Source organism: Heterodontus francisci, chromosome 29, assembly GCF_036365525.1.
Source record: "Heterodontus francisci isolate sHetFra1 chromosome 29, sHetFra1.hap1, whole genome shotgun sequence".
Classification (NCBI taxonomy): Eukaryota; Metazoa; Chordata; class Chondrichthyes; order Heterodontiformes; family Heterodontidae; genus Heterodontus; species Heterodontus francisci.
In genome coordinates this window covers 33,961,084-33,986,012 of record NC_090399.1, presented here as the reverse complement: position 1 = coordinate 33,986,012, position 24,929 = coordinate 33,961,084, and the positions used below count along the sequence as shown (strand labels likewise).

The 24,929-nt window shown below is 42.3% G+C and overlaps 1 protein-coding gene and 1 pseudogene across 1 annotated transcript; both read left to right on the top strand.

Annotated features, from left to right (window-relative positions):
* Nucleotides 1-24,929, top strand: part of LOC137345741 (netrin-G1-like) — a 278,383-nt pseudogene that overhangs the window by 93,139 nt on the left and 160,315 nt on the right.
* On the top strand, nt 16,221-23,922 carry LOC137346313 (probable G-protein coupled receptor 139). The gene is made up of 2 exons (XM_068009803.1): nt 16,221-16,287; nt 23,039-23,922. The coding sequence occupies exons 1-2, from the start codon at nt 16,221-16,223 to the stop codon at nt 23,920-23,922; spliced, it is 951 nt and encodes a 316-aa protein (XP_067865904.1).

The window sequence follows — 24,929 nt, the reverse complement described above, 5'->3', positions numbered from 1 at the left end:
CTCTGATTCCACTTAATAACATACTATTCCCTACTTTAGTGCTATCTATCTCCACCAGTACACCTTGGTATTCCTCTCTGATATTTGCTCCTGGTTCCCACAACCCCTGATAAGTTACCACAATTGCTTCCCTCCAATCTGAGCTCCCTCTCATATTCCCATCCCCCTGACAACAGCAGGAGCAAATCTCCCTGTGAGGATCTGAGCCCCAGTCCTGCTAAGATGCAACCCGTCCAACTTGGATCGGTCCCACCTGCCCCAGAAGCAGTCCCAATGCCTCAGAAATCTGATTCCCTCCTTCCTTCACCAGTCCTCCAGCCATGTGTTCAAATGCTCAATTCTCCTATCCCTATGCTCACTCGCACATGGGACTGGGACTGGGAGTAATCCTGAGATTACTGCTTTTGAGGTCCTGCTTTTTAATCTCTTTCCTAGCTCCCTAAAATCTGCTTTCAAGACTTCATCCCCCTCTTCTTACCTATGTCATTGGTGCGAACTTGGACCACGACCACGCTGTTCAACCTCCCTCAGAAGAATGTCCTGCAGCCATTCCATGATATTCTTGACCCTGGCACCAGGGACGCAACACACCATCCTGGAGTCATGTCTACAGCTGCAGAAAAGAAAGCTGATGACGATCACAAAAATCTTAATAATTCAGAAAGCCCAGAGGAGTATAGAAAGTGCACGGGTTAAGTAGAAAAGGAAATTAGAAAAGCAAATAGATGACATGGAAAATTATAGGCAGGTAAAATCAAGGAAAACCCAAAGATGTTTTATCAGTGCATTAAGAGCAAGAGGATAACTAAAGAAAGGGTAGGACCAATCAGAGATGTACAAGGGAAATTATGAGTGGATGCAGAAGATGTGGGCAAGGTTCTTAATGAGTTTTTTGTCTCTGTCTTCACAAAGGAAAGAGTTGATATAGACATAGTAGTTAAAGAGGAGGAGTATGAAATATTAGATATAATAAACATAATGAAGAGGAAGTACCAGATGGTCTGACATCCTTGAAAGTGGATAAATCGCCAGGGCCCGATGGATTGCATCCCAGGTTGTTAAAGGAAGCCAGGGTGGAAATAGCAGATGCGCTGAGGATTATCTTAAAATCCTCACTAGGTATAGGAGAGGTACCAGGAGGTCTGCGAATGTAGTACCATTGTTTAAAAAAGGTGCGAGGGATAGGCCAAATAGTTATAGGCTGGTCAGTCTGACCTCAGTGGTGGGTAAATTGTTAGAATCTTTTATGAGGGACAGGATAAACTGCCACTTAGAAAGGCACTGATTAATCAGGGATATTCAACATGGATTTGTTAAGGAAAGATCATGTCTTACCAACATAATTGAGTTTTTTGAGGAACTAACAAGAAGGATTCATGAGGGTAGTGCAGTGGACGTGGTCTACATGGTTTACAGTAAGGCATTTGACAAGGTCCCACTGGTCAGAAAAATGAAAGCCCATGGGATTCAGGGGAATGTGGCAGGTTGGATTCAGAACAGGCTCAGGGACAGGAAACAAAGGGTAGTGGTCGATGGATGTTTTTCTGAATGGAAAGCGGCTTCCAGTGGTATTTCACAGTGCTCACTGTTGGGCCTCTTGCTGTTTGTGGTATATTTTAATTATTTGGACTTAAATGTGGGAGGCATGATTGGGAAACTTGCTGATGACAAAAAAATTGACCGTGTAGTTAATAGCGAAGAGTATAGCCGTAGACTCCAGAATAATATCAATGATTTGGTTGAGTGGGCGGAAAAGTGGCAAATGGAATTCAATCCAGAGAAGTGTGAGGTAATGCATTTGGGGAGGACAAATAAAGTGAGGGAATACACAATAAGTGGAAGGATATTGAGAGGGGTAGAAGAAGTGCGAGACCTTGGAGTGCATGTCCACAGGTCCCTGAAGGTGGCAGGACAGGTAGAGAGAGATGAAGAAGGCATAGGGAATGCTTTCCTTTATTGGCAGAGATATAGAACTGAAAAGCAGGGATATAAAGCTGGAACTGTATAAAACACAGGTTAGGCCTCAGTTGGAGTAATGCATACAGTTCTGGTCACCACATTACAGAAAGGACATAATTGCTCTGGAGAGAGTACAGAGGAGATTTACAAGAATGTTGCCAGGGCTTGAAAGTTGCAGCTATGAGGAAAGATTGGATAGGCTAGGGCTGTCTTCCTTAGAACAGAGGAGGCTGAGGGGTGACTTAATAGAGGTTTACAAAATTATGAGGGGCCTGGATAGAGTAGACAGGAAGGACCTGTTTCCCCTAACGGAGAGGTCAATTACCAGGGGGCACAGATTTAATGTAATTGGTAGAAGGATTAGAGGGGACATGAGGAAAAACTTTTTCACCCAGAGGGCAATGGGTGTCTGATTCACTGCCAGGAACAGTGGTGGAGGCCGAAACACTCAATTCTTTTCAAAGGTACCTGGACATGCAGCTGAAGTGCTGTAACCAGCAAGGCTATGGACCAGATGATGGAAGGTGGGATTAGATTGGGTGGCTAGTTTTTTCGGCCAGCACAGACACGATGGGCTGAATGGCCTCCTTCTGTGCCATACTTTTTCTATGGTTCTATGTTCCCCTAACTAGTGAATCCCCGATTACTGCTGCTCTTCCAATCTTCTTCCTTCTCTCCTGTGTAGCTGAGCCACCTGTGGTGCCACAGACATGGCTCTGACTGCACTCCTCCAAGGAACCATTACACTCACCAGTATCCAAAATGGAAAACTGATCAGCAAGTGGGATCATCTCCGGAGACTCCTGCACTGACTGCCTAGTTCTCTTAGACTGCCTGGCAGTCACCCATTCCCTATCTGTCTGCATGCTCCTAACCTGTGGTGTGACCACCTCCCTAAACATGCTATCCATGTAGTTATTTGCCTCGTGGATGCACCACAGTGACTCCAGCCACTGCTCGAGTTCTGAAACCTGGAGCTCAAACTTCTGCAGCCGGTGACACTTCCTGCAGATGTGTTTGTCTAGGACACATGTTGCATCCATGACTTCCCACATGCCACAGGCTGTACATTTCACTTGGCTGAGCTGCCCTGCCATACTTTAAACTTGCAGACTATTTATTATAACTTACCAGTTACTCATCAACCAGTTCCTTCCACTGCACCAAAACAAGAACCAAATATTGGAGGGTGAAAAAAGTAGAAAAAGAAGGAGCACCTCCTCCCCCTTCACCGAACTTCCCACTTAACAAACTTATATCTCCACACTCTGCTTGCAATCTGCACCCTGTTTTAAAAATTAACTGCAATTTTGTTCACAGGCGTACAATTTATGATATTAAATATAAAGAACTGCAAGCTTTCCTCCTATGTATTCCTAAACACATCCAACGTTATAATTAATTGAAACACTCTGAACCTGTTGTTAGGCAAACCCCACCTGCCAAGACTGAGACACACATTAATTTTGCCACATGAACATTAAAAATTTAGAAATTGCAATCTTTGACTGGAAGAAAAATTGCATAGTGGGAGCCAGTCCCTATTTTCCAATACACAGAAGTGGTCAAACCAGTTATAGGGGATGTTGAAGAGACTGTTCCATATAAGGAGCTGGTCAGATGACTTACCCGCTGAGCACCCTGGGAGCTTTTTGAATTTTAAACTCCCAACAAAGGAATTGCCAGGCAGAACACTGTGTGCTCCTGGACTAAGAAGATCTCCTCTCCTGCCTGCCTGTCTCTTGTCTGCTTTCCTGTTCATCCCTCAGGGAGCTGATAACATTGAAGACCCATAAACTCAGAAAGAGAAAAGTTTCCAACAAACTCTATGACTATGACTATGACTCTATGAACCAGGTTTTTAGAAGATTATTGGGCCCCAATGAAACATCAGACCATATCTTCAATCAAGAACTACAGCAAGCATGAGAAACCATAATAAGACATGGCCTCAAACTGTTCTACTTATCTTTTCCTCTGTCTTTTCTATCCCTATTTGCATGCTTATATCGCGTGTGCATGCTAGCGTGTGTGTGTCGTATACCTGTTGACATGAACCGTATTAGAGAGTAAGTTTAAGGTTTAATAAATTTCCTATTTCTGCTTTAAACCAAAGAAAACCTGTTTGTGCTCATTTATTTGCCTTATGATTGGAAAGTTGTGAACAAGGATTCACAAAAAGGGAACTCAAAACACAGTGTGTTTAAAATTAAACCCTGTTACAATAAGACCAGGTGAAGATTGTAACAGAACCCCAAAACATACTGCTCACCTGGTTGTAACACTCTGTATTAGTTATCATGGCCAATTTAATAATCCACTACTTTTATAAGCCAGTGTATTTGTTATATTCAATGGAGCAGTTAATTGTAACATTATTCTCCTGCATATTGCTTATCTGGTCAAATTTAACAATTCGCAGTAAATGATTCCTCTGTGTATTGGTTATCATGTCCAATTTAACCAAAACTATACCTTTATTCCACACTGGATCCGCTATCATGTCCAATATAACAATTAACATAATCTATTCCCCTATGCATGGTTCTAAGTCAAATATAACAATTAACAGTAACTTTAGTTGCTGTGTATTAACTATCAAACCTACTAGACAATTAATTAAGCCTTTACTCCCTTGTGTATTGTTTAACATGTCCAAGCTAATAATTAACTGTGGCTTTGCGCTCATGTGCACTCAGTATCACAAATAATTTAACACTAACTCATTTTATTTTTCACAAATAATTGACCAAGTAGCTGTAACTTTGGGTTTAATTTTACAGACTCCCGACGTTAGGGGTCATGGCAGAGTGTTGGGGGGGGAGGGAGAAATGCCTCCAAGAGAGGGCCACCACGCACCCTGATGCCGTGAGGGCCTGGCCTGATGTTGCCACTAGCGGCAAAGCCTTGTGGCGGCCCACCCCACCACCCTGCCGCTCAGAGATGGGACCACCATTAACATATTGAAATACATTTAAATTAATGAATGAATTACCTTTTATATTACTGCCGTCAGTCCCAGTGCAATATTTGTGCTGCCTGGGGAGCCGAGGTACAACACTAGTGAGGAGGGGGGGGGGGGGGGAAGAGGTAAGTTTCTCAGTATGGGAGTGAGGGAAGAAAGGTCAAAGTAATATCATTGGTGTAGGGGATGGTGGGAGGGGTTATAGTTTAAAGTTTATGTACTTTGAGGTGGGGGGGGTGAAGATCAGGTGGACAAGGTAAGTGTTTTCGTGTGCAAAGGGCAAATGATTAATTTAATTGTTATTGGGGGTGAAAGGAACAGAACAAATGTATGTAATTCTTTTATGAAATGTTTCTTTAAATATTTAAATTGAATGGAGGGCTCAAAACTCTTTAAAAATTGTGTCAGCGCATGTGCACAGCCAGCTGACACCATTGCTGGGGACGGAGAGCGGGCCCTCCATGTCATTGGGCGGGGTGTGGGGGGGCGGTGGTAAGGGGATGCAGTCCACCCCGGCTATTTAAATAAGCTGCCGCGCTTAATATCGCGGTGGCTCCGGGAGATGCAGCCTGCGCAAGTGGCCCGCCATTTATTCAGCCTTTTATTTCCCTCAGTATTATTTATTATAATTGATTATAACAATTAACGGTAACTTTATTCACTCTTACTATATCAAATTTAAATAACTGTTACTTTTCCCCTGTGTGTTGCTTAATTTATCCAAATTTATATTTCATTATATTGATCTCAAACTGTGTGTTAGTGATCGTGTCCAATTTAACAATTTAGCGTAGCTATGTACCGCATATATTATCTGTAATGAACCAGTGTATTCGTTATCATGTGCAATTTAACAATTCACTGTAACATTATTCCCCTGTGTATTGTTATCAAATCAATTTAACAATTATTAATAACTTTTTACCCAGGGCTGAAATTTACAAGCCCCTCCCTTGTGCATTGTTTATAATGTCCAGTAAAACAATTAATTATAACCTTATAAACCTGTGAATTGTTCTCAAGCACAATATAACAATTAACAGCATTTTTAATCCACCGTATCTGAGTGTAACAATAATTGGACATTTATTTTATTGCGAATCACCTATCAAGCCCAATTTGACATAACATCTTTATTTCCTACTTGTATTGTTATTAAACAAATTATAGTAATTAGCTCTAACTTTATATCGTGTGTTTGTTGTCCAGACCAATTTAACAATTAATCTAAAATTTATTATTTTGTGTGTTTGTTACTAAGTCCAATTAAACTATAAACTGTAACCTTACTCACATGTGCATTGTTATTAAGCCTTTTTTATCAATTATCTGCAACTTTATTCTTTTTGTATTGGTTATCATGTCCAATTAAACAATTAACAGTGACATATTCTCCTGTACAATGGTTATTAAACCCAACTCAACAATTAATTGTAGCTTTATACTGATATATACTCAGATCATGAACAATTTAACAATTAAATCATTGGTCAGAACTTTTTTCATATGTGACTGAACAATTATTTAACTGTAACTTAATTGTCCTTTGTATTATTTATCACAATCTAATATAAAAATGTTCCGCACCCCTGTATTATTTAGCATATCAAAGTCTAATAACTGCAACTTTTCCCATCTGCATCACTTACTGTGATCTATTTTATTATAAACTGTACTGTGCTTAAGCTTTTTATCATGTTCAACTGAAGAATTGACTGTAGTTTCTTTACCCCATGCACTCAGTATCACGATGAATTTAATATTTAACACATTTGCTGAACTATTGTATTCACTATATTCAATTGAACAAGTCACTGGGCTGGATTTTACCTTAGACAGATGGGAATTTGCCACTTCTGCCTAGCCCGGGGATCCGTCCCGCATTTTACGGATCCCTGGGCTTTAATTGCCCCGAGGCGAGACTTCCACCTGCTTGAGTGAGGAGGTCCCGCTTCAGTGAACTGCCAGCCAATCAGTGGGCTGGCAGCTGTTCATCCCAGCAGTACCACCAGTAGCGGGGCCACTGCTGGGACTGCAGCCCAGCCGATGACATAGAGCCAGGAGGGAAGGTAAGTTGGGCAGGTCTCAACAGGGAGATAAGTCCTTCCCTGGTGAGGCTAAGATGGTTGCTTGGGGGGGCAGGTGTTGGGTCTCAGGGGTGGATTGGGAGTGGGGGCGGCCCTCAGTTGGGCACCCTGTGCCTGACTGCCATGGCTCTCCCCGGGCACACGCCTTTCATGTCCCCAGCATGCCCGCTTGCCACGGATAAGATAACTGTGGAGGTGGACGAGGGCCTTTAACTGGCTGTTAAGTGGACACTTAAGGGCCTTGATTGGCCTCGGGTGGGCGGGCCGTTTCCAACCACCCCCCCCACCCCACAAGCCACCCCACGCCCGACCACCGTAAAGTTGACTGTAGGTGGGAACCAATCAGGAAGGCCTCCCGATTCCTCCTGCTCAATTTTATGCCACCCTCATCCACCCCCACGCCACCATCTGACCTGCTGGGGCAGCGTAAAATTCAGCCCACTTTAACTTTATTCGACTGCTGTTGCTTATCTAGAACAATCTAATGATGATCAGTATGTTTATTCCACTGTGTGCTTATTATCAATACCAATTAACAAAAATAGAACTTTATTCCATTGTGTATCAGCTGTTAAGCCCAAAGTGACATTTATCTGTAACTGTTTTCCCCTGTGATTTGTTTTCAAGCTCAATTTAATAATTCATTCTAATGGTATTCCCGTGTGAATTGTTATCAAGCTAAGGATAACAATTAGCTCTAACTTTATTCCTTTGGTATTGGTTGTCACAGCCAATGAAAGAATTAACTGTGACTTATTCCCCTGTGTATTGGTTATTGAGCCCAATTCAACAATTAACTGTAAATTCACGTGATGTGTACTGGTTGGCATGTACAATTTTACAATTCACTGTACCTTTATACCCTTGTGCATTGGTCATCATGTCCAATTAAACAATTAATTGTAACCTTTTTCCTGTCAATTGTTATCAAGCCCAAAAGAACAGTTAACTGTAACTTTACACCCCATGTACAAGTCATAAAGCCCAGTTTAACAATAACTGGATCTTTATTCCACTGTGTATCAATTATCAATCCCAAATTGTCCTGCATATTGTTATTAAGCTTAACATTTCAATGAGGTCTTTTTTTTGATGTGTATTAGTTATCAGGCCCAGTTTTTAAGTGACTTGTTTTTTTTCTGCATATTGGTTCTTAGTTTATCCATTAACTGTAGCTTTATATCAATATGCACTCATAGACACAAATAATTCATCAATCAAATCAACAGTCAGAGATTTTTTTATATGTAAATGAATCAACGCTAACATTCTGCCCCTACATATTACTTATACTAATCTAATATAACAATTAAATGCAATGGAGTATTATTTATCAAATTTAAGTAACTGTACCTTTTGTCACATGTAATGCTTAATGTGACCAATATTATAGTTAACTGCAACATTATGAACCAGTGTATTATTTATCCTGTTCAATTTAACAATTAACTGTGGCTATTTTCACATTATTGTGACCAATTTAAGAATTACCAACTTTTATTTGCCTGTTCTGTTCAATTGAACAATTAACTTTAACTTTATTCCCCTGCATATTGATTATTATGTATAATTTAACAATTGGCTGAACTGTAACCTGTGTGAGTTGGTTATTAATCTCAATTTAACAAGAACTTGAACTTTATTCCAATGTGTATCAATTACCAAGCCGAAACTTATATTTAACTGTAACCTCATTCCCCTGTGTATTGTTATCCAGCTCAGTTTTGCAATTAACTTATTTCCATGTGTATTGTTATCAAGACTAATATAACAATTAACTCTAACTTTATTATGTTGGTTATTGGCCATTCTCACCAATTAAACAATCAACAGTGATTTATTCAGCTGCATATTGGTTTTTAAGTCCAATTCAACATTAAACTGTAACTTTATCTCCTTCACACTACTTATCAGGTCCAATTTTACAATTAACTGCACCTTCATTCCCTTGTCCATGGTAATCATCTTGAATGAATAATTGTAACCATATTCCCCTGTGAATTGTCAATGCCAATTTGACAATTAACTGTAACTTTATTCCCTTGGCTATTAGTTCTCGTATCCAATTAAATAATTAACAGCAATCATATTCTCTTGTTTATTGTTCATCAAGCTCAAATAAACAATTAACTGTAACCCTATTCCCATGTGCGTTGTACCAAACCCAATATATAAACTAACTGCAACTTTAAACCCTGTGCATTAGTTATCAAGAATCATAAACAATTAATTTTAGTCTTATATACAGTGTATTTGTTGTTTGGTACTATTTAATAATTAATAATAACTGTATTCAGTTGTGCATTGTTTTATCATGTCCAATTGAACAATTAACAATGACCTTATTCTGCTGTCTATGAGTTATCAATACCATATTAATTGTAAATATATTCCACTGTTTATTGGTTACCATGGCCAATTCAGGAATTAATTGTAACCTTATTTCTTGTATATATTTGTCAAGCCCAATATCATGATTAATTGTAACGTTCAGTTCTGCGTTCCAATTTACTAATTATAATGACAATTTAAAATGCATCTATAACATTAAATCCTGATGTATTGCTTATCAAGCCCCCTTTAGCAATTACCTGTAGTTTTGCACTCATGTTCACTCATTTCATTCATCAGTGCAGAAACATTTGAACAATTAACTGTAACTTTGTGCACAGTTTACCTAAGGATTTTTATGCTAATCAAATAAAACAATTCATTGTAATTTTATGCACCCATATGTAATTTATCATATTAAATTTAAATGAGTGTGACCTTTTCCCCTTGTGCATTGTTTAAGATGTCCAATCTTATAATTAACTATAACTCCCATAAGCACTCTATTATTATAGTCATAGAGTCGTACAGCACAGAAACAGGCTCTTCGGCCTGCCGCGTCCATGCCGACCATAATGCCTATCTATACCAATCCCACCTGCCTGCATTAATTCCATATCCCTCTATGCCTTGCTCATTTAAGTACCTATCCAGATGCCTCTTAAATGTTGCTACTGTTCCTGCCTCCACCACCTCCTCAGGCAGTTCATTCCAGATACCCACTATTCTTTGTGTGAAAAATTTACCCCTTTTGTGATGTCCAGTTTAACAGCAAACTGTAGCTTTATACACTGTGAACTGGGTAATGTGACCAATTTTAAATAAACTATTTTTATTGGCCAGTGTATTTGTTATATTCAAGCTGAACAAATGACAGTAAGTTTGCACCTCAGATAATTGCTTATCTGGTCAAATTTAACAGTTAACAGTAATTGTACGTCCTTGTGTATTGATTAGCATGTCCCGTTTAAATTTAACTGCAGCTTTGTTCCACTGTGTATCAGTTATCAGATCAATATAACAATTAACTGTAACCTAATTTCCTTGTATATTATCAAGCCCAATATAACAATTAACAGTACTTATTCCACTGTGTATTAGTTAGCAAGTCCAATAAAGCAATTAACTGTAACTTAATTCTCCTTTATATTGTTACCAAGCCCAATATAGGTTTATTTCGTGTGCATTCGCTATTAGATTTAATTTTACTATTAACTGTAATGTTAGGACCAGGTGAGAAAGGGGTCTGGTGCTCCCTCTCAGCCTTCACCTGGTCTTACTGTAACAGGGTTTAATTTTAAACACACCATGTTTTTAGCTTCCCATTGGTGAATCCTTGTTCACTGCTTTACAATTGTAAGGCAAAGAAACCAGCCAAACAGGCTTTCTTAGGTTTAACAAAGAAAGATCGAACTTTATTAAACTTAAACTTTAATTTGGTTAGCGGCGACAGATACGTGACACGCCCACGCTAGCATGCATACGCAATACACTCATGCAGATAGAGACAGAAAAGAGCAGAAGAAATAAAGTGAAAAAACTTGAGGCAATATTTGAAGCTGGTTTTGGTTACTGTGAGCTTCAAGCTGACTGTAGAGCCCTTTATTGTCGGTAGATCTTGCTTTATGTTGGGGCCCAGTATTCCTCTTAAACCTTGTTCAGTGTAGGAGGCTTTTCTCTCTTTGAGGTTCATGTGTGGATCCAGAGGCTTGTGAGAAAGAGATGAGACCAGACAGAAGAGGCCTTCTCACTCCAGAAGCAAACAGTCTTTCTGAGTCCAAACTCTCTGTGGCTAGTTCAAAAATCCCTGGACCAGCCAGTTCGTCATGTGACCAGCTGGTCTAAACAGTCCTGACCCTTGTGGATTGCATCACCTTAGCAGGCCCTGGAATGTGCTTCTTCACCCCTTCACTGTCTGCGATTAATCTCCACAAGCACTGTCTGTTAGTATGCAAATATTTCTCAGCTAAGGGTCTGGCACCCTTTGTAACAGGCCTTCTCTTCCCAGCAACAGTTTAAAATCAATGGTCATATGACAAAATTAATATGCCTCATTCTTGGCAGGTGGAACCCTGCATGACAGTAACTTTACTCCCTTGTGTATTGGTTATCATGTCCAATTAAACAATTGACTGTAACCTTATTGGTCTGTGTACCTGTTATCGAGATAAATTTAACAATTAAATGTAACCATTTTCCCAGGTGGACTCTATCAAGCCCAAACATGGCTCATTGTGTCTGTGCTGACTCTTTGAAAGAGCTATCCAATTAGTCCCACTCCCCCTGCTCTTACCCCACAACCCGGTAAAGTTTTCAATTATTTATCCAATTCCCCTTTTGAAAGTTATTATTGAATCTACTTCCACTGCCCTTTCAGGCAGCGCATTCCAGATCACAACAACTCGGTGTGTAAGAACATTTCTCCTCATCTCCCCCTCTGGTTCTTTTACAGATTATCTTCAATCTGTGTCTCTCTGGTTACCGACCCTCCTGTCACTGGACACAGTTTCTCCTTATTTACTCAATCAAAACCCCTCATGATTTTGAACTGTGGACCATCGATCAGCTCTATTGATGAAGGGAAATGGGGACAGATCGTGATCTTCACACGTCCAGCTTGCAGATTAATTAAGTGAGGTTAGTGTGTGACGTAAGCTAAGCGTTACAGGAAAAACATGATCGTGGGGTCACTGATCTCAGACACCACTTCCCCCCCATCCGCCCCCACCAAGGTGAATAGACTAGATGGCAGGAAGGGAGACAGGATAGAAACTGGGTGAAAGGTCGAACGCCTGGTAGAGAATCCGAGTGGAGGAAGAGGCAGGCAGTTTGGAATCTACCCAGAGGAGTGGCTGCTACCGTTTTTAATTATTCCTCTGCTCTATTATTCAAGCGATTGCATTTAATTTTCTTCTTCCATATTAATAAAGTCACCACACAACCAACATGGAGCCTTCCTTCAATCACATATTTAGTAGAATGGGCCTGTACTCTCTGGAGTTTAGAGGAATGAATGGTGATCTCACTGAAACGTATGAATGTCTGAGAGAGCTTGAGAGGGTAGATGCTGAGAGGCTGTTTCCCCCCGGCTGGAGAGTCTAGAACTAGGGTGTCACAGTCTCAGGATAAGGGTCATCATTTTTCACTGAGATGAGGAGAAATTTCTTCACTCAGAGGGTTGTAAATCTTTGAAATTCTTTACCCCAGAGAGATGTGGATGTTCAGTCTTTGAGTATATTCAAGTCTGAGATTGAGAGATTTTATTAACACTGAGAGAATTAAGGGATATGAGGATCAGATGGGCAAGTGGAGTTAATGTAGATCAGCCATAATCTTATTGAATGGTGGATCAGACTCGAGGGGCCGAATGGCCTACTCATGCTCCTAACACTTATCTTCTTACAAAACCAACAATGGAGGAAATGGAGAAACTCACCTTCAGGAGTGAACCTACCAGCATTGACCACTGAAACTTAACTCTTCCCATCAGCTTTGGCAATCTTGCCATTTGACCTTGTCTCCCATTATGTAATGGAGAATAATTCTCGATCGGCTGAGATGAGCAGAAGTGTGAGAGAGAGTTTGTTGTAAGAATTACTCCCATTCTCTGCCTGATAGTTCAGTAATAGACAACAACATTTGCTTTCATATAGCACCTTCGTTTCCATTTGGAATTGCCAGTTCAAACGTTCTCCTGGCTGGTCACTCATCATCCACCCTCCGTAAACATCAGCTCCTCCAAAGCTCTGTTTCTCGTATCCTAACTCATACCCAGTCCTGTTCACCCATCTCTGTAACCTCCTCCAGCCCCTCTCCCCTCACTATCTCTGTAACCTCCTCCAGCCCCTACTCCCCTCACTATCTCTGTAACCTCCTCCAGCCCCTACTCCCCTCACTATCTCTGGAACCTCCTTCAGGACTACAACCCTCACTATCTCTGTAACCTCCTCCAGCCCCTCTCCCCTCACTATCTCTGTAACCTCTTCCAGCACCTACTCCCCTCACTATCTCTGTAACCTCCTCCAGCCCCTACTCCCCTCACTATCTCTGTAACCTCCTTCAGGGCTACAACCCTCACTATCTCTGTAACCTCCTCCAGCCTGTACACCCCTCCCTATCTCTGTAACCTTCTTCACCCCTTCAGTCATTGTCAGCTTTTTGTTTGTGGGATCTTTCTGTGCACATGTTGGCTGTTCCATATCCTACTTCAAAAAGTAGTTCATTGGCTGTAAAGCCCTTTGGGATGTCTGGTGCATTGTGAAAATTGCGACAGAAGTACAAGTTCTCTTTTTATTATATCTCACAGTTACTGCCTCAAGGACAACACACAATATCAAACAAAATAGAAAATTGCAGATAAAGTTCTTTCTAAAACAAAATATTTGATCTGGTTTAAATTATAGTTATATTATTAAATATTTATCTTTATCATGAACCATTAAAGTATTGGAGGTTAAAACAACAATATTGCCCTCTGCTCCAAATTTCCACACGGCAAATTCCACACGCCGTGGCGTAGTAGTAATGTCACTAGCCTAGTAATCTGGAACCCAAGCTAATGCTTTGGGAACATGAGTTTGAATCCCACCATAGCAAATGGTAAAAATTGAATTCAATTAATAAATCTGGAATTAAGAAGCTGGTCTAATGATGACCATAAAATCATTGTCGATTGTTGCAAAAACCCATCTGGTTCACTAATGTCTTTTGGAGAAGGAAATCTGCTGTCCTTACCTGGACTGGCCTATATGTGACTCCAGACCCACAGAAATGTGGTTGACTCTTAAAATGTCCTCTAAATGGCCTGGTAAACCCCTCAGTTCAAGGGAAAATGTGGGATGGGCAATAAATGTTGGCCGAGCCAGCGACGCCCACATCCCACAAAACCGAATAAAAAAAAAATCCCCAACTTTCACACTCTGTTTGCAGTGCTGTCCATTTCTGACCACTCTGTGCTGAACACTCTAGACCACAGCTGGCGAACTGTGGACAGTTCTGGTCACTACATTACAGGAAGAATGTGATCTCACTAGAGAGAGTACAGAGGAGATGTACATAGGATGTTGCCAGGACTGAAGAATATTAATGATGAAGAAAGATTGGATAGACTGGGAGTGTTCTCCTTGGAACAGAGGAGGATGAGGGGGATTTAATTTGAGGTGTGTATAATTATGAGGGCCCTGAATAGAGCAGATTGAAAGGACACATTACCCTTAGCGGAGAGGGAGACATACACTTAAAGTAATTGGTGAAAGGATTGGAGTGGAGTTCAAGTGAAATGTTTTCATTCAGAGGGTGGTGGGGGGTCTGGAATTCATTTCCTGAAAGGGAGGCAGAGGCAGAAACCCTCCTTCCATTTGAAAGAAGAAATACTGGGATATGCCACGGGATTGCCTTAACCTACAGGACAGTAGTCCAAGAGCTGGAAAGCGATATTTGGCTAAATAGCCCTTTTTATGATTTGCACAGATGCGATGGGCTGAATGGCCTCCTTCAGTGCCATAGATTTCAATAATTCTATAATTCTATGCGGTATTAGTTTGGTGAACTGTATTAGTCTAATTTGATACCTGGTGTTAGTTTGAGGTAATTGAGATACTGTATTAACTGAAAGTGATGTATGAGCATGAAATGCTGAATTTGTTTGAGTTGCTTTATTTATGTGAAGGGCTGTATTAATGAGGGGAGCTATTAGTTTGAGGAATGTATTAGTTTCAGGTGACCTATTATTTTGAGTTATATTAAATTGAGATGTTCTTTCAGTCAGAGGGGCTGTAGCAGGTTGAATGTCTGTATCAGTGGAAGGGCTGTATCAATTGGAGAGTTTGTATCGATTGAAGGGTCTGTATCAGTTTGGGGGGGGCTGCATCAATTGGAGGTTTTGTATCGGTTTGAGGGTCTGTATGGATTAGAGGGTTTGTATTGGTTGGAGGATCTGTGTCAGTTTGAGGGTTTGTATTGCTTTGAAGGTCTGTATCAATTCAAGGATTTGTATTGGTTCGAGGGTCTATATTGATTGGAAGGTCTGTATTGTTTCGAGGATCTGTGTTGGTTGGTGGGTCTGTATCAATTGGAGGGTCTGTATTGATTGGAGGGTCTGTGTTGGTTAGTGGGTCTGTATTGATTGGAGGGTCTGTATTGATTCAATGGTCTGTATCAGTTTGAGCATCTGTATTGGTTCGAGGGTATGTATCGATTAGAGGGTCTGTCTGTGTTCGAGGGTGTATCAGTTGGAAGGTCTGTATTACTTCAGCTCTTCTACTGGTTTATAGCATTGTCTTAGTTTGAGGTACTGTATCAGACTGAGCTGCTATATCAGTTTGTGGTGTGAAATAAGTTTCAGATGCTGTATTAGTTGAATTCTGCAATGCAGAGTCACGAATAACCCACTTTCGTCACAAACTGAATGGTCCCAGCTAAAGAGGACAGTCACTTCCCAGAGTGCAATAGAACAACCCTGAGAGAGACACTCTAACATTTGGTGTTTAAGTACTGAATGGTCACAGTCGAATGAAGGACATCACTGACACAACATGAGATCTAGAGATGGGACTGATGGTGTTTGAAAGAACAACCTCATTGCTGGGAGAATAAAGCTTTCAATTTTCATTAGTTAATTAACGTGATCAGAATTGTCCAGTCTTTGGAGTTTTCCAATTCAATCTCAGAAATAAATATATTCCATCACAACACAGACTGGAGGCAATGTCATAATCTGTTTGCTCAAATTAAATAAAACAGTTTGAACAATGTTGTAACCTCAATATCCCCAGGGTGATCCCACAGGGTATAAATTACAGGCTCTGGCAATGTGTCACTTCAGAGTTTAATACAGAGAGATTGCTGCAGCACAAAGGGACACATCACTTCACCAGAAAATGACTCGACCAATTGACAGTTTCGGGAAAATATATTACCCCATCCTTGCTGTCATTGGAGTTCCTGGTAAGTGACTGTAACCACTGAAGTTGTGTAAATCTGTGTGTGAGCTGGTCTCTGGTTTTATTCTGTGACTGATAATGTTAAATGCTGATCTCGTGGTCACTGTTATACAGACACCCGATCAGTGATATCATTTCCTTACATCAACTATACTGAATTATCTCTGCGGTTTTATTCCATTGTCTCAGCTGATAATAAACCTGTTTGTAATTGACAGGCTCTCTGAATTATCAAGTTATTGCATTTAGTGTAATCTAGTCTAATGCTGAATTAGACCTCAGTGAAGGCAACTCTGTGAGTGAAGGTATTCCTGGGAGTATCTGTCACTGTGGAATTGTACTGAGTACAATTGTACAACCCGGTTATATTTTAAAATCATTGTTTCAGGTATCTGATCTCTCCATTCCATGAAGCTGCCTCTGTGTTTTAACAATGTAATTGATTGCAAAGTGGTTTTTGCTGATGTTTGGTAATAGTGTATAAAGTGAAATGTATTGATATTGCTCTGTCTCCTGTTGAATGCTCTAACAGAAACAGATGTTAACTACTTACTGACAGTTAAATAGCAGAACCCGATTTTTACAGTACTCAAATCCTCTGGTTAATAACTTATTCTTACTCTGAGTATAGTTATGTAAAAACTTTAGTTGTTTTGATGTTGATTATAATCCTTCCCCCCAACATGATTCTGAGAATCTGTGTGTCAGGAGTGGTGAACTTTATTATCTGTCTATTACACAGGAAGAATATTGGGCTTTGTTTATTGATTATGGTTCGACAGATCAGTTCTATCCATGATTCAGAGTCTCAACACATGCAACCAGTACCAATCCCTTCCCTTAACTCAGTGTTGTGTGTCCCTGTGAGGAGAGACACCTATTCGTGAGGAACAGACATATCAGGTTTTCATGATACAGAGATCAGACCGAGGGCAGTAAATAATATCATGAGTAAACTGTTAATGATGAAATAAATAGTGAACCTCTGTCAGTTCTGGTATCATTCTGGTTAAAATAATTGCATCTTCTCCAGTGCATCAATATCCTTTTTGTAATATGGAGACCAGAACTGTACACAGTACGCTAAGTAATAAAAAACAAGAAATGCTGGAAATACTCAGCAGGTCTGGCAGCATCTGTGGAGAGAGAAGCAGAGTTAACGTTTCAGGTCAGTGAACCTTCTTCAGAACTGGCAGATATTAGAAATGTAAAAGGTTATAAACAAGTAAAGTGGGGGTGGGGCAAGAGATAACAAAGGAGAAGGTGTCGATAGGACAAGATCACAGAATAGCTGACCAGAAGGTCATGGAGCAAAGGCAAACAATATGTTAATGGTGTGTTGAAAGACAAAGCATTAGTACAGATAGGGTGTGAATGGACTGAAAATTGAACAGCCACAAGTACAAACATGAAAAAAAACAGTGGGGAGGAAAACTGAACAAATTAAGATAAAATAAAATAAAATAAAATAAACACAAACAAATATAAAAAAAGAAACAAGAAAAAGTAACTAAAAATAAAAATAAAATGGGGGCCCGTCATGCTCTGAATTTATTGCACTCAATGTTCAGTCCGGCAGGCTGTAGTGTGCCGAATCGGTAAATGAGATGCTGTTCCTCGAGCTTGCGTTGATGTTCACTGGAACACTGCAGTAATCCCAGGACAGAGATGTGAGCATGAGAGCAGGGGGGAGTGTTGAAATGGTGAGCAACCGGAAGCTTCCAATTTGCACCCTTCTCTCACCTTTACATGGTCCATCTCCGACACTTCCCTTCCCTTCCTCAACTTCTCTATCTCCATCTCTGGGGATAGGTTGTCTACTAATATCCATTATAAGCCCACCGACTCCCACTGCTACCTCGACGACACTTCTTCACACCCTACCTCCTTTAAGGACTCCATTCCATTCTCGCAGTTTCTCTGTCTCCGACGCATCTGCTCTGATGATGCCACCTTCCATGACAACACTTCTGATACGTCTTCCTTTTTTCTCAACCGCGGATTCCCCCCCAGTGTGGTTGACAGGGCCTTCGTCCGTGTCCGGATCATTTCCCGCACCTCTACCTTCACCCCTTCCCCTCCCTCCCAGAACCACGACAGGGTTCCCCTTGTCCTCACATTCCACCCCATCAGCCTCCACATCCAAAGGATCATCCTCCACCGTTTCCGCCACCTCCAGCGTGATGCCACTACCAAACGCATCTTCCCCTCCTTTCCCCTGTCAGCATTCCTAAGGGATCGTTCCCTCCACGACACCCTGGTCCACTCCTCCATTACCCCCACCACCTCGTCACCTTCCCATGGCACCGTCCCCTGCAATCGCAGGAGGTGTAATACCTGCCCATTCACCTCCTCTCTCCTCACTATCCCAGGCCCCAAACACTCCTTTCAGGTGAAGCAGCGATTTCCTTGTACATCTTTCAATATCGTATACTGTATGCACTGCTCACAATGTGGTCTCCTCTGCATTGGGGAGACCAAACGCAGACTGGGTGACCGCTTTGCGGAACATCTCCGCTCAGTCCGCAAGCAGGGCTCTGAGTTTCCAGTTGCTTGCCATTTCAACACTCCCCCTTGCTCTCATGCTCACATCTCTATCCTGGGACTGCTGCAGTGTTCCAGTGAACATCAACGCAAGCTCGAGGAACAGCATCTCATTTACCGATTCGGCACACTACAGCCTGCTGGATTGAACATTGAGTTCAATAATATCAGAGCATGACAGGCCCCCCATTTTACTTTTATTATTAGTTATTTATTTTCTTTTTCCTTTTTTTCCATATTTTTTTGTGTTTATTTTATTTTATTTTATCTTAGTTTGTTTAGTTTGCTTACCCACTGTTTTTTTTCCATGTTGTACTTGCGGCTGTTCGATTTTTAGTCCATTCACACCCTATCTGTCTCATGCTTTGTCTTTCAACACGCCATTAACTTATTGTTTGCCTTTGCTCCATGACCTTGTGGTCAGCTATTCTGTGACCTTGTCCTATCTACACCTTCTCCTTTGTTATCTCTTGCCCCAGCCCCGCTTTACTTGTTTATAACCTTTTACATTTCTAATACTTGCCAGTTCTGAAGAAGGGTCACTGACCTAAAAGGTTAACTCTGCTTCTCTCTCCACAGATGCTGCCAGACCTGCTGAGTATTTCCAGCATTTCTTGTTTTTATTTCAGATGTCCAGCATCCGCTGTATTTTGCTTTTATTATGGTACGCTAAGTGTTGTATAACCAAGGTTTGATATCAGTTTAATATCAGCTCCTTGCTTTTTCAATTCCATTCCTCTGGAAATGAACTCCAGTGCTTTGTTTGTATTTTTATGGCCCTGTTAACCTGTGTTGCTACTTTAAATGATTTGTGAATCTGTCCCTTGAAACGCTTTTCCCCTCGACCCCATTCTGATGCTTATTTTCCAAGGAATATAAGGGAACCTTATTCTTCTGATCAAAATTCAGCACCTCACAATTAACTTGACAAAAATTCATTTTCTATTTAAATGTCCATTGTGCAAGTTTATTAATTATTCTTAATCATGTCTTCAGGTTATTTGTTTCATTCTTCCTTTGTATTAACTGTACTCTCAACTCTAATTTGTCTGCAAATTCTGACATTGTGCTTCTGCTTCCCGAGTCCATATTATTTATGTAAATGGTGAACGACAATATTCCCAGCGCTGATCCTTGTGGAACACCACTACCCACCTTACACCAATCTGAGGAAATACCTTTAACCCCTACTCCCTGTTTTCTGTTTCTGTAGCCAGCTCACTGTCCATTCTGCTGCTTATCTCCGAACTCCACTTGCTCTGAGATTAGTCATGAATCTGCTGTGTGGTCCCTTATCGAAGACCTTCAGAAAATCAATGTATATTACATCATCTGTATTAGTCTTATCCACTCTTTCTGATATTATTCAAAGAATTCAATAAGGTTGGTCAAGTATGACCTTCCTTTTGGAATATATGCTGACTACTCTTCATTATATAATGTGTTTTTGGATGCATTTCTGTTACATCCTTGAATAAGGTTTCCATTATCTTTTCTATCACTGACATTATGCTAATCAGTCTCTAGTTTTTTAGACTTGTTCGATGTTCTGATGATTATTAATGAACAGATAATCGTGCCTCTGCTATCTCTACCTTTCTTTTTTAGTCCATGTGGATGCAATCCATCAGAACCAGAGAGTTTGCTATCTTTCTCTGATTACTTTATCAAGTATTTCCTCACTTTCTACCTTAAATGTCCCTCAGTGTTTAATTGAATATTTTCTCCACTATTTGACAGTTTAGTTCCTCCCCTCAGAGATCTCACTCCCTTCTTCAGGCTCTGAAGCCTCATCCACTGGGTCATTCTGGCCCTCCCTGTTCCATAACATACGAGACTTCCTTCCTTCTGAGCTCGGAGCTGTGCTGCAGAATTCCATTTACATTTCTGTCCATGTCAGTCTGCCCCTCTCTGCTCCAACATCCAGTAAATCCGAACTCTCCTTAAACTCACAGTGGATGGGATCTTGTCCTCACCTTCCACGCCACCAGCCTCCACATTTAACACATCATCCTCCAACATTTCTGCCACATCCAGCTAAGTCCAACACCAAACATATATTCTGCTCCCCTCCCTTCCTCCCAACTCATTGTGACACCCTGATCCACTCCTCAATCACCCCCAACATCAGCTCCTCTGACCCAGGCACCTTCCCATGCAAGCTCAGGAGATGTAACACCTGCCCTTTTTCCTCCTCCCTTCCCACTGTCCAAGGCCCCAAACACTCCTTCCAGGTGAAACAATGATTTACTTGGACTTCTTTCAATTTATTAACAGTATTCGCTGCTCACGATGGAATCTCCTGGACATTGGGAGAGGAGCAAACACAGATTGAGTGATTGCTTTGCTGAACTCCTCCATTCAGTCTGCAAGTGTGACCCTGAGCTTCTGGTCACTTGTCATTTTAATTCTACATCCCACTCTCATTCTGACCACTCTATCCTCGACCTCCTACACTCTTCCACTGAAGTTCAATGAGGAACAGCACCAGGATTTTTTAATTAGGCATTGTACACAATACTGAGATTAAAAACTTCAGATTATAACTGTCGCTCCCACTTTCTGGGACGGCCTGTGCTGGTAATGGAGGATGGTTACACCAGAGTCACTGGGAGTGGAGGGGGTGTGGGCTGGTTCTTGGGGTGGGGATCACCAATTGGATCACAGCTGGCAGACTGGTTCACACCCCTGGGGTCTACCCACCATTCTCCATCACTTTTCCTGGCCACTGGAGCCTTCTCCTCTTTGCCAGATTTTCCATGTTCCCCTCTCCCTCTGTTATTCTGCTGTAACCATTTACACCTCCTCTGGACCCATCCTCTGTTTCTTTAATTGTCCCATTCACCTTGCACCATCATCTCTTTTATCATTGAATCACTCCTGCCCTCCACCCCATCACAGACCTTCCCTTTTTTCTTTCCTCCCCCGATAACCCATTTTTCACTGACTACATGATTGATTTAAAACTGTTAATCTCTAATATCTTCCAGTTCTGATGAAAGCCTATCAGCCTGAAACATTAACTCTGTTTCTCTCTCCACAGATGCTGCCTGACCTGCTGAGTGTTTTCAACATTCTCCTATTTTTATCAGTTTTACAGCAGTTTCAGTATTTTGTTTTTACTCCAATGTTTATTCCTGGATATTAACAGGGGTGAGTGACATAGGTGGGGAGCAGAGTTTCAGAGTTTTAACTCCACAGACTGCCTCTTTGATCCTTGACAGGTTCCCTGCCCTGAAGTCAGCCTGATTGACAGGCTTGGCTTCCAGTCGGGCAGGGCGGACTCTGGAGCAGGCCTCAGGACCAGGGTGGTCCAAATGCTGACCCTGGTGTTTTGGGGGAGATGCCTGATATTGGTGGGTGTCCAGTCACCATCTCCAGAGGGGGAGTGAGTGGTAACATCTCCAATCACTGGTCTGTCGATTCCCGGGGAGGGAACTCCTATCCTGCAGTGTAGTCCGAGTCTTGGGAGGAGGAGAGGGATGGGAGGGGGAGGGGGAGTGTTTGATCTTCATCCCCGGGGAGGGGTCTCCTATCCCTGTCCAGTTCGGGGTAGCGGGCGGGGCGAGTGCATGATCCAAGACATGATGGGGGACCTGATTTTTCGGGGCGTCCAAACACAGGTGGTCTGATCCTGGGAGAGGGGTTCCGAGCCCATAGGGTGGCGTTCTATCCAACGGTCGGTGGGGTAACTCCAATCCTGGGGACGGTAAGGTCTGATCTATGGGGTGCAGTCTGATTCTGGGCGTTGGTGAGGGTCCCATCATGGGGAAGGTGGGGTGGGGTCCCAGCATTGTGCGGAATGATCCTGAGTAAGTGATCGGATCCTGGATGGGGGACTGCTCCTATCGTCAATCCTGGGTGTCTTTGTATGTGGTGTGGGGTACAATGGGGAAACCCGGCCGGACAGAGTTAAACCTGTAAAACAGATTAAATCAGAGACTTCCAGCCTCATTCAAATATTTAAATTACCAACCTGCCTCCTGGGAGCGGTTGTCTGTCCATCCCTTTTCCCGACTCTGTTAAACCTGGAAGTGGGGGGGTCAGAGGTCAGTTAGTTGGGGTCAGGGTTGAGATTTTTAAATTTAACCTTTGACTCGTCTCCAACTCCCCTGTTTTTGGTGCTAAAATCTTGCCCTTACTGTCTGGGTCAGACACAGAGAATGTTTGATCAGTAATTTCCAGTCTCTTTTCCCTTCTCTCTCTTACAGTTAATTTACTGGCGATTGTGATCCTGTCCCGGGGAAAGTGCGGCCTCTCCACCTGCACCACTCGCTACCTGGTGGCCATGGCAACGGCGGATCTATTGGTCATTATCACTGAGGTCATATTGAATCAGATCAATTCTCTTTATTTCCCAGTGTGTTTCTTGGACATCACCCCTGTGTGCAGTGTTAACAGTGTCCTGCTCCGTGCAGCCACAGACTGTTCTGTCTGGTTCACTGTCACTTTCACCTTTGATCGATTTGTGGCCATTTGTTGCCAGAAGCTGAAAACAAAATATTGCACCGAGAAAACTGCGGCTGTGGTTCTAGCAACAACCTGCATTCTGCTCTGTTCAAAAAACATCCCCTTCTACTTTATATACGAACCTGGAGAGATAATTGACAATGTACCGTGGTTCTGTGATATAAAGTCAAGCTATTTTAGAGAGCCTGGATGGGTGGGATTTGACATGTTTGATCCGGTTTTAACCCCATTGCTCCCATTCGCTTTAATTCTGTTGTTCAACGCTCTGACAGTCAGACACATTTTAGTGGCCAGTCGAGTCCGTAAGGGACTGAGGGGTCAGAGCAAGGGAGAGAATCGCAGTGACCCAGAGATGGAGAGTCGAAGGAAGTCTGTGATTTTACTCTTCACCATATCCGGCAACTTCATACTTCTGTGGTTGGTCTACGTTTTAAATGACTTCAACATCGGATATCACTTCGATGATGATTCTTCTTATATATTTGAAGAAGTCGCATTTATGCTGCAGAATTTAAGTTGCTGCACAAACACATTTATTTACATGGTGACTCAGTCCAAGTTCAGAGAGCAGGTCAAGATCGCGGTGAAATATCCAGTTACATCAATTATTCAATTAACAAAGTGACTCCTGACAACGCAGCCCAGAGAGCTCCCAACTTTGCACATGTGCAGAACAGACTCTTGCTGTCAGTACGATGCCGTGCATGTGCAGTCTACGTCAGCACCCAGCTTCACAAGACTTATTTGCACATACGTGTGATAACGTCTTTGCTTCGTGCAACGTCTGCTTGACGCTCACTCCCGGCCTCGTCACTTCTCCCCCCTCGGACACTCGCTGCCCGCTTCACCCCTTCCCCAACCCCGTCAGCCGCTCACTCCCGTCCTCACCACTTCTCCCCCCTCGGACACTCGCTGCCCGCTTCACCCCCTCCCCATCCCCGTCAGCCGCTCACTCCCGTCCTCACCACTTCTCCCCCCTCGGACACTCGCTGCCCGCTTCACCCCTTCCCCAACCCCGTCAGCCGCTCACTCCCGGCCTCACCACTTCTCCCCCCTTGGCCACTGCTCTCTGTTCCCTCCCGCTTCTGGTCTACGCTCACTCCCGTGATCTCCGCATCTCTTCCCTGCATGGGAGTCAGAGGTTGACAAGATAGGGAGGGGAGGGAAACAGCGAACGGACCGGAGCCAGGGAGCGGTAGCGGGAGGGAGCGGAAGTGGGAGGGATCGGGGAACTGAAGCAGGAGGGAGCAGCGAGGCCGGCAGCAAGTAGCCCACAGTTGGAAGGGTGAGGTGAATCAGGGAGCTGGGAGCACGCAAACAAGCGCGGGAGGCAGCGGCGAAGAGAAGCGTGATGGCAGGAGGAATCGGGATACTGTTAGGGGTGAGATGGAGGTGGAAATCACAGCAACTGTGGGCATTGGGTTTCTTTTGTTTTTGTGTTATATTGAGCAGGGCCATCTTTACTACTGGCAGCTGCCAAAAATGTCATAGATAGCGACGTTTCAGTGAATGAGGCTGCATTTGCACATGCGCAAGTACTGAACCACCTAGTGGTTATGTGGTCATCAAACAGAGCCTTTAATCATATATATTTCAACAGTTCAGATGGATGCTGCTGACTTTAAGTTGCTG